The following is an 11,278-nucleotide window of genomic DNA, read 5'->3' as shown; positions in this document are numbered from 1 at the left end:
GGACATGTTTTTTATAGGGAAAATACATCCCCAATTGGATAAAATGTACACATGGGATTGTCTGAGAGAAAAAGACTTTATAGCATTATGATGCTTCTTCCTTCTATTACTGAAGACTGGGAGCATAAATTGCAGGGAATGAATGAGAACATGGGAAAATGAGATGTAAGGCTATTCCCAGGATTCACATGAGACACTTTCTCATGAAAGTATTTTCTCCACTCTGGTAAGTAATGCAAAAACAGAAGCCTATACTTTATAATGATGATGGTGATGATGATATGTTAGTCACCATAGAGTACATGATTAGTATTTGATGTAGTGTTCCATGATTCATTGTTTGCGTATATTTACTGAAGGAGGTTTGTAAAAATCTAGGTGATTGAAAACCATTAGTGATGAAAATAATTTTTTATAGCAAAACTGGTAAAACTCCTATTGTTATAAGCATGGCTGATGGGAAAGTTATGGCATAAATTTAGATCACCTAAATTTATGCCATAATACAGAGAAATTGTATTTCTCTTATCCACATGAATCAGGTACTTCAAGCCACCTCATTTTGTCATTTGGAAGCTTGTGATAATGATACATGCACAAGCCAACCAGCAATCCTCTTTATAGCAACAAATAAGTGAAAGAATGAATGAATCAATACAAACTGAAAATGAAATAAATTCAGTTCCATTTGGCTGTGGACTTTCTACATTCAAGGTATTTCTTTTTTTTTTTTTTAAAGATTTTATTTATTTATTCGACAGAGAGAGATCACAAGTAGGCAGAGAGGCAGGCAGAGAGAGAGGAGGAAGCAGGCTCCCTGCTGAGCAGAGAGCCCAATGCGGGACTCGATCCCAGGACCCTGAGATCATGACCTGAGCCGAAGGCAGCGGCTTAACCCACTGAGCCACCCAGGCGCCCATTCAAGGTATTTCTTGCTTAAAATCCTAGAAGAGATATTTGATGTGAATGATGTTAAATGTTGAGTGAATAATTTATGCATGGTTAACGTATATAATAATGTATGGCATGTATATAATGTATGGCATGTTTCACCCTTACAAAGTGTGTGATGACCACCATTACTGATACTAGCATGAGCTCTGACAGTTTCATGCAAGAATGGAGCAGGAAAGAGGCAATACATTTCTCAGGAGCCAAAAACTTACAAATAAGACATAATTTAAAGTTTAATTAATAGTTCTTTACCAGAATCTCTTTCAAAATATGGGTCTTTAATATCCGTGCTGTATTTTCTACATTTATCATTTCCAGGATAAGAAACTTGGTATTTTTCTATGAATGTAGAACCTACCACCATCATAATCATATTTCTATACCTCTTCATACGATAAACAGGCATTCAATATCATGTAATCTGATTGATTTTATTTCATTTTACTGAGGAGGAAACTTAACCCTGGAAAGGAGATACTTGTCCTATGTTTCCCCCAATGAGTACCTCAGCTAGGTGTTGTACTGAGGTCTTCAGATTCCAAGTCCACAATACAATGATGATTTCATGTGTTGTTTTTATTTTTGTCTTTCAGAAATATATATTATGAATTCTCCTTGCTTTTTGGGTACACTTCTCTGGGCCATTTCAGAATCACTGACTCTCAAAAGTGGGAGGTGCTTTAAGTTCAGGTACCCAGTTTAAGTGTCAAAATTAGATACCAACATGAACCATACTTTCTGTAACCACAACTTTTCTGCTCACAATTCTCACTCACTTTGATTATGATGGGATAAAGTTGACAACATGGAAAGGGCAAACCATTCAGTGGTGTCCGAGTTCATTTTGTTGGGACTTTCTAAATCACAGAATCTTCAGATTCTATTTTTCCTAGGATTCTCTGTGGTCTATGCAGGTATTGTGTTAGGAAACCTCCTCATCTTGGTCACTGTGATCTTTGACTCACGCCTTCACACACCAATGTATTTTCTGCTTATCAATCTCTCTTGTATTGATATGATCCTAGCTTCTTTTGCTACCCCTAAGATGATTGTGGATTTCCTCCGAAAACAGAAGACCATCTCTTGGTGGGGATGTTACTCTCAGATGTTCTTCATGCACCTCTTAGGGGGGAGTGAGATGATGTTGCTTGTAGCCATGGCAATAGACAGGTACGTGGCCATATGCAAACCCCTCCATTACCTGACCATCATGAGCCCACGAGTGCTTGTTTGGCTGCTGTTATCCTCCTATACAGTTGGATTTGTGCATTCATCTAGTCAGATGGCTTTCATGCTAAATTTGCCCTTCTGTGGTCCCAATGTGGTGGACAGCTTTTTCTGTGATCTTCCCCTTGTGATCAAACTTGCCTGCAAGGACACCTATCTGCTACAACTGCTGGTTATTGCTGATAGTGGCCTCCTGTCCCTGGTCTGCTTTCTCCTCTTGCTTGTCTCCTATGGGATCATCATATACTCAGTCAGGCACCGTGCTGCCGGTAGTTCAGCCAAGGCCTTCTCCACTCTGTCAGCACACATCACAGTTGTCACTCTCTTCTTTGCCCCATGTGTCTTTATCTATGTATGGCCCTTCAGCAGATACTCTGTCGATAAAATTCTCTCTGTGTTTTATACAATTTTCACACCTCTCTTAAATCCTATTATTTATACATTAAGGAATCAAGAAGTAAAAGCAGCCATAAAGAAGATAAGGACTCGACATATAAATGTGAAACACACTTTGTAGATGATGCTTCTGAAGAAATAATTTCTTGTGTGGACATTTTAAGGAATGAACTTTGAAGCTATTTCATGTTCTATAAAAGGAACCAGTAGGTGTAACTGTTAAAGAGAAAACCCCTTTTTTTGTCACTTTTAGTGATTAAACACATGACATGTAGAGTCTGGAAGACATGCATTTAAATCCTCTCTTCACTGCTTCTTTTCATGCAAATTTCCAAAAAATGAATAAATTCTCTTTATCTACTTAATTATCTACAGAAATTTCTTTATATGTTTCTTTTATTATTTTGGAATGTTTTTAATTTTTACAATTATTATTACTACTTCTATTATGCTTGTAGTTATTACTGGTGCTACTATAATTGTAGCTGTTATTGGGAATCTATCAGTAGAAAATGTACAAAGATGACTTCTCACATAGGCCGTTTAGCTAAGTGTCTGATTAACTAGTGCTAAAAAAGTACATTTAGTAGGTAATCCCTAGTTAATGTGTATTCATTTTAGTCACTTAGTTGCCCCAGATACAGTGCCTCCAACCATGCTTCACATATTTTGTGAGCCTACAATGAGCCAGAAGATACATCCTTGATTTCAGGAAGTTTACAGCCCATTGATGGGGAGAGTGCACTAAATTTGCAATCATGTTGTGTCATGGACAGTACTATATTACGTGGTTGCAAGTCCAGTACAACTTTATCAGTAATAACACCAATATTTGTCTCTGCCTTTTTTTGAGTTCACTGATAAATTGACTCAGAGCCTATAGGAAAGAAGGGGTGACTGGTACTCCTGAAAAGTCTATCTTCAATTCTTAGTACCAGAATCAAACTTTCTTTTTCATTTTTTAAAATACAGTTTACAAATAGAAAAAACAATCATTCTCTTTAGTGTACAATGCGTGAATCGTGACAAATGCATAGTCATGTAACCATAACAATGAGAATATAGGAGAATTTCATCAACCCTCGAATTTCCCTCTGCCCCTTTGTGGTCCATTCTTCTGTCTCATGTTCCAGCTCTGATAAAAGGGATCTGGGTTTTTGTTTTTTGTTTTTTGTTTTTTTTTTTGGTCCCTGATTTGCCTTTTAATAACTGTCATATAAGTTGAATCAAATAGTGAGTAGCCTTTTGAGTATGGTTTTTTCAGTCAGCATGATGCCTTTGGGATTCATTCAATAGCAAGTTGTTTTCATTATTAAAAATCTATTTTACATTTTAATATCTATTATATAAGTGCCCTCATTGCTATTCTTCCTCAGACTATCTTGAAACCAGATCAGTTATTTATTGATATTAGCTGGAATGATTTTATCAAATGATGTGAATTCTAAGTAATTATAATTTCATTTAATCTTATATATTGATTTATGGAGAAATATTAACAGTATTGGTCTTTTTAATCCTAGAACATGGTTCATATTCTGAACTTAATATAGACCTTTTATGTCCCCCAGTAACATTTTATAACTTTCTTCATTATATACAGAAACTACCTTAAACTTACAATTCTTTTTTAAGTTTTTGAGTTCATTTTTTTAGTTGTGTGTGGTTTTATTTTATTTGGGTTTTTGTTTGTTTATTTGTTTGTTGCTATTTCTGGAATAAAGGAAAAGTAGAGTTATATGTATATTTCTTTGAAATTAGCCACTGACCTGAACACTAAGTCATTGAAATTTTTCACTGATTTTCTTGGGCTTAGCATATAATGTTTCAACTATGATAATCTATGTTCTCCTATAATTTTTCAACATTTTACTTCATATTTTAGCTTATCACATGTCTAGGAGTTAATACTGTCTCTGAATTTTTTCCTGGTTGCCAAAGAATAAAATAGATATATCTCATAAAATTGCTGACACATCTGTTTTCCAGTAAGAATTACTGCCTTTAATACACTTACACAATATAATGAATATTTTACATATTTTTATAAAAATGACACATATTTGGGATGATAACTATGAATAACACTTAGTTTATTTGACATGGAAAATTTTGTTGATTTCATTGGAGCTATATTGAACATTTCCAAAGAGTAGAGGTAAATCCTTTTTAGCTGTAGAAGAAATCTAAGAAAAGGAATCTAAATTTTGGTGTTAAAACTAAGTAAAAACTGGAAGTTTATAGGAAGCTTGCCTGCCACCTAGTGCCCATAATCTCTTAGGTTTCGCTTTTTAGCTTTAGCAAAAACCCAGAATAGGAAGGAGGATTTTGTAAGAATGAGCAATTTGAGAGGCAGGGTGGGGGTTGTGGGGGGTGGGTAGGAAAGGAAAAAATAAAACAAGATGGGATCGGGAGGAAGACAAACCATAGGAGATTCCTAATTTCACAAAACAAACTGAGGGTTGCTGGATGGGCTAGGGATAGGGTGGTGGGGTTATGGATATTGGGAAGGGTATGTGCTATGGTGAGTGCTGTGAAATGTGTAAGCCTGATGATTCACAGACCTGTACTCCTGAAACAAATAATACATTATATTTTTATAAAAATAATTTTTTAAAAAGGGGAAGTAAAAGGTCACATGTTTTTAAGTTTCTTTGTTATTTTCAAATGACAGAATTTATGTTAGCAAAAATTTATACCAATAAAAATCTCCATTTGTTTAAAAAAAAAAAAAAAAAGAATGGTCTGGAGTCTTTGCAGTCCCCCAATAGGCAATCAGTATGCAGCCTATACCTTCCAAAGAGGTAGTGGAGCTGATTACCATCTCACCATTACCAAAAATAGCCATCAGCTAAGTCCAGAATTCCAGTGGACGTCACAACTCATTAAGTCACCATTAGGAGTTAGAGTGTTCTGAAAAAGGCAAAGCAGACCAGTAACTATAAACTGTCTGTATGTTAAAAATCATTTTCATGATTTTTAAATCTATTGCCTGCCATAAATTTATAAAACTAAGTTTTTAACAGCCCTAAAAGAATGGATGATCCCTCCAAATTTCAGGAGGAACTAAAAATATATCTTCTCATCATTTCAGTTTGGAAGACTGAACCCTTTGCTTAGAATATGCTGCCCCTGGGGATAAAATTATATGTTTATAAAAAATAAAAAATTAAAAATTAAAAATTAAAAAAAAAAAGAATATGCTGCCAAATGATTTTACTTTGATCATAATTGGTCAGATAGGAAAGTAGGACTTGTTTGAGGCTACTAAAGAGAGTGGCCAAAAGCCATTCTTCTATCTGTATCTAAAAGATAGTATTGGGGAAATTAATTAAGTTAATAATTAGGCTGTCTAGGGAAGTCTTTGAGTTTCTCAGTCTTAAAAGTGAGGTGCTACTTCTATCCCCATTCTCTGTATGAGGGAATGGAAGCAGAAGGCTTTGATAACTTGCTTAACGTTCCACAGCTAGAAGGGAAAGAACAGATTCCAACTAGTCTGTTTTTAGAAGCCATGCATCTCTTTATAATTCTGTGCTGCCTCTAACAGTATTAACCAAATTCTGGAAAACCATTTGTAATCACCTCTTCTCCAAATCCATAAATTTTTTAAAAATATAACTGAGGGCTGGGAAACTGACTCCACAGACAAATAATGCAAAGGCTAATTTATTGCTCTCATATACTTGAGTCAAAGAAAAGCGATATAGAAACTTTCAACTCTAAGAGTCACTCGAAGGAATTTGGGTTTTAAAAATGACTATATATAATAAAGAGGATGAAATTTACAAATAGTGTTGATTGAAAAAAAGGTAAATACAAATAGTAACTGGTTTATATTTCTCTCTGTAGAAAGTCTAAATAGAGGTATAGTCTTTACCAAACTTATATTTGACCTTGCTCCCAATGTACTGTAAGCCAATTTCTGAGACACTGGTTTTGAAGCACAGAAAGCTTTATCATGAGACATTAGCCCAAGAAGAAGGCAGGGAATCATTCTCAAAGCTGCCTTCCTCTGTTGGTCCTAGGCATAGCTTATGTATATGAGAGGAAGGTAATGTTTGTTGAAAACTTGGTGTGGTGTCCTTGAAACAGTCTGGAGGTAAGCATTCTTCTGGACAATGTGGCAATATTAGAATCTGGTATGATCAGATATGTCAAAATAAATAATAGTGTCCAGCCCTCCACGGGTTTCTACAATTAGTGGGTAAACAGAGAGTAACAGTAAAAATGGAAAAGCTTGATGACTGATTGTGCATGATGTTAAGAGGTGCATAAACCACAATAAGTAGGGAACAAAACAGAAAATGGAGCCAAGTTAATAATACAACTAATACAACTATAGTTCTGCTTATGCTTTCAAAACAGGTCCGGGAACCTGGTACCTGCCTCAAATCCCCATTCTTATTTTATAATTCCTCAATCATGGGAAATAGAAATAATGACTGTTCTAGCTACCTCCTGCTAATAAGGGGTGAAGAGCAATAGGCTGGAGAGTGGAAGTGGGAAAACTGCCCTCAACAATATTCTGGAATATCTAGGCACAGGGCTTGGACCTTGCTTTTAAATATTACTGTTTCTCGGGGAGATTTCCTGAGGTCACAGAAGCCAGCAGAGTAGTATGCTGTCTTATTTTTATTTCTTTGTTTTTTCTCTGTTTTCTGGACTTCGTCCCATTTATTAGAAACCTTAAAACCATTCCCTACCAATGCCCAAGTAGCCATCACTAAAGCTATCTCTATTTTATGTAATTCCCATTGAATATCTGGAACACTTTGCTAATACAAGTCATATTTATCACTTTTAAGTTTTCAGGTGTGTCAGGATCAATGTGAGCATATTGATGGTGTGCCTGATAGAGTTGTTCAAGAAAAGATGAGGGGTCTTCTTGAGGCATCTGATTAACTTGTTGAATCTTTAAAACTCCTGTTTTTATTCCTACCAGGATAGATTCTCGATACTTTTGGAGTCTGGGAAGTCCTTCTGCATTCATTTATTTATTTATTTATTTATTTATTTATTTATTTATTATTCCTTCTGCATTTATATCATGATTGGGGTCACAGGTTGGCCCCTTGTCTGGTTGCTCTGATGTCTCTGGCCTGGCAGGATTGTTTGGAGCTAGTAGATGAATCCCAGGTTTATTCAAGTTAAAAGAATGGGGAAAAAATGGGAAACCTTTGTTGGGAGAGTCATAGACAGATACTCAAACAAACCAGGAGAATATGACCTAGTCAGTTGTTTAGGTAGGAACAAACATGTGAAGACAATCAGAATTAGAATTTAACATTCAGAAATGTGTGCTATTGAAATATAATTTTATCTATCTAAATTTACCTTTATTTTTATTGAAGGTAGCCAGATTGAGACTAGTATGTTTGCAAAATAAATCCAGTTTTAACAAACTTGGCTTAACTACCTACATAAGCCCAACAAGAATCGTGATCAGTCACACAGGTTCTTTTAAACCTGCTTTGCTAGATCTATTCATGAGGAATATCAGATTGAAATTTTAATAGTCTTTTGAGACCCAAAGCCCAGTCAAATACTTGCCATTTGATTTGTCTGCAGTACCTGTAGCTTTGGATTATTTCCTCTCTTCTCAAAGTCCCCCAGATATCCCGAGGTTCCTGCACTTACCAGCATGAAACATTCTCTACTCTCCCAGTAAGGCTCCTGAGAACTCCATAAGCAAGACACCGGGCTTACATTTCTAATGGGCTCACTGGCACTATAAAGTCAACTTTAGTTCATTAAAGCTGTCTGGTCATATGTGAGTTTATGCATGCCCCCTCCCAAATATGGCATTCTAGTCAAAGCCTTCATAAAATAACCAATGTTTCCAATGATGTTTTGTTACAAGGAGAATAGATGTTCTTGAACTTATGGAAATAACTATAATTGTCAGAAAAGAAGGAATACTGACTCTTGAGTTTCTGATTTCTGGAGGGTTCAGGTAGGGAGAAAAAGTGAATTTGTTCACAAAGGCATATTTTATCAAATCTCTGTAAGTCATAGATCTCTTAGGAGAGAGTTGTCTTAAATCTGGAAGAGCAAACAGTAGAGAAAGAGTAATGTTTCAAACAAGACTCATAAAAGCTATAACTCCAAAAGACATGTCCATTTTCATTAAACCAACATACTCAAGCTTTAATTTAACAGAGATTATTCCAGATTATATGAACCAGAGAAGCATTTGAATTAGTTTCTATCTTTGCGTGGTAGGATGCCCCATTCTTGTAAGTGCGTGTCTTGAACTAAATAGGGTTCTTTTATCATTAACATTAGTAATACCACCAGAGGTCGATAATGCCATATTACCAGACACAAACCAAAGACTGTACAGTAAAGGCTTATATTTTTCCTTTACCAATAACCTTATGGAAATTGTGAGCTAGGTTTTTTTTTTAAAGTAGGTTCCACACTGGGCATGGACCCCAATGCAGAGATTGAAATCACATCCCAGAAATCAAGACCTGACCTGATACAAGGATCAGATGCTTAACTGACTGAGCTACCCATGTGCCCTTCGGGCTAGATTTTGAGAAGGGTGTTTTTCTAGCTGTTTATGCTTTTAAAAGGCCTCTTTTCTCTTCCCTTTTCTTTTTTCAGTCTTAGGCATGGAGAATGATTTTTATAAGTTGTCTCAGAGAGGTTGAGGACTTTGAATTGTTTCTGGGGAAGTATTGCTACTTTGCAAAAAACTGTTCCAGTTTTATTGTGGCCAAACTAAAAAATATCATTCTTTTCTTTTTGTTCATAGAAGTATAACTAAAACAAGGCCATATTTGCATAATGCAACCCAAAGTGCTACATTCTAGATTGAATTAATGTTTCCCATAATGTAGGTAAGACAGACAGACAAGCAATATGAGTGCCATAGGAGAAAAACCTAAGCAAATCATCCATCAAAAAAAGAAACTCAGGATGGTTTTATGACTGTTTAATCTTGTAATGTGTGAGGGCCCTTCTTTAAAGGTCTTCTTAGGAAAGATTCCTAAGAGAGGAAATACACTTGCTGATTGCGTGCTCTAAAACTCACCCTTCAACAACAGAAGTTCTCCCAGAGCTCATGGAAGGTGTCATTCCTTCACTTAAAACTTGGCCTTGAGAAGAGGCCAGTGCCGGTCTGGAGGGCAGCCAAGGGAATTCTCTTGGATGCAGTGGTGATTCAAGATCCTGTGGAAAATTCCCATGAAGTCACCCTTGTGGCCAAGACTTGCCTCCCTCAGGCACAAACCTCCTGGCTGGCTCACCAAATTTGTTCAGGAACTCAAACTTGCATGCACCTAAGACGCAGTCAGCCAATGTCTGCGATCCCAATTTTGAAGGAAAGACAGCTTTATTATCAGAAGGGCAGTCCATTGAGAAGGGAGGGGATTTCCAAATCCAACATGCCCAGCTGAGCCTAGAGACAGCTTATATACATGAAAGGAGGGTAATGGGTTTCTTGAAAACTTGTAAGGGATGATCAGGTGGTGAAGAGAGTGTGCTTGAAGCAATATGGAGGTAAGCATTCTTCTGAACAATGAGGCACTATTCGAGATCTGGTATGATCAGATATGTCAAGACAAATGTTACTGACTAGTCCTCATTATGTTTCTATAATCAGTGAGTAAGTAGAGAAGAGAGATAAAAAAGACAAAGTTAATGGTTAATCATGCATGAGATTAAGAGGTGCATAACCATAATTAAGGAAAAAAACAATGTGGATAAAGTTAACAATGCAATTAGTAAAATGATAACTCTGCTATGATTTCTCAGTAGTCCAGGAACCAAGTGTCTGGCCTCACTTTGTGTATATAGAATAGTGTCCCCTCAAACTCATGTCTACCTGGAAATTAAGAATGTGACCTTGGAAATAGGGTATTGACAGATGTAATTAGGGTAAGGATCTTGATGAGATCATATTGCATTAGTGTTGATTTTACACTTCTGCCTACAGAAAAGTGAAAGAATAAATTTGTCATTTTAAACCATAATGCCTGTGGTAATTTATTATGGTAGTCCTAGAAAACTAATACAAACACAAAACTAACTTCTCCTATGAGAAAAAATTAAATGTACAACACATTTATACCATGAAATTAATAGAAAATTAGAATTTTGGATGATGCAAATTGGTGAGAAGAACGTGGCAATATATAGGGCTCCTTGTGCAGTATTAGTGAGAGAGTAAACCAGGTTGCAGAGGAATTTGGCATTATTAAGTGAAATTAAATACATACATACACAAATGCCAATCCATTTGTCTCTCCCACACATGGCTGCTTAGAAAGTGGCACCTGTCCCTGTGAGGGCCAATGGTGCAAAGTGTGGCCACTGTGGACGGACCTGTCTCTGAGGTTCAACACACCTCCATTATTTCCTGCCTCACAGATCCCACTCAGGTACTAGTGCCATTTCAGTCACTGGCCAGCCCCTGCAGAGAGTGTAAATTGTCTCTTTGGGGATCTTGAGGGGATAGCCTTCTGGAGCAGCCCTTCCTGGAAAGGCTTCTGGCTATGCCTAGAGGGGAGAGGCCAGTGGTTGCAAGTGGAAGAGGCCCAAAACAGAGGGGAAGACTAGGCTAGTAGTTACCTGTCTCCACTAGACTAACAGGCTAGACTGTTACCTGTCTCCACTAATTTGGGGGAGAATGCCTCTCTGGCCATGCACCCCAGCAGCTGCAGTGAGCTATTTCCTTCTCTAAGAGCTCTGTCTC

At 36.7% G+C, this 11,278-nt stretch overlaps 1 protein-coding gene across 1 annotated transcript; it reads left to right on the top strand.

Annotated features, from left to right (window-relative positions):
- Window positions 1-1,759: 1,759 nt before the first annotated feature.
- On the top strand, window positions 1,760-2,698 carry LOC132008742 (olfactory receptor 4K13). Its single transcript, XM_059387312.1, has one exon. The coding sequence runs from the start codon at window positions 1,760-1,762 to the stop codon at window positions 2,696-2,698; it is 939 nt and encodes a 312-aa protein (XP_059243295.1).
- Window positions 2,699-11,278: the final 8,580 nt, after the last annotated feature.

Source organism: Mustela nigripes, unplaced genomic scaffold (genome assembly GCF_022355385.1).
Source record: "Mustela nigripes isolate SB6536 unplaced genomic scaffold, MUSNIG.SB6536 HiC_scaffold_832, whole genome shotgun sequence".
NCBI classification, from domain to species: domain Eukaryota; kingdom Metazoa; phylum Chordata; class Mammalia; order Carnivora; family Mustelidae; genus Mustela; species Mustela nigripes.
Note: the sequence above shows the minus strand (reverse complement) of the source record. Positions and strands in the feature narration are given on the sequence as shown.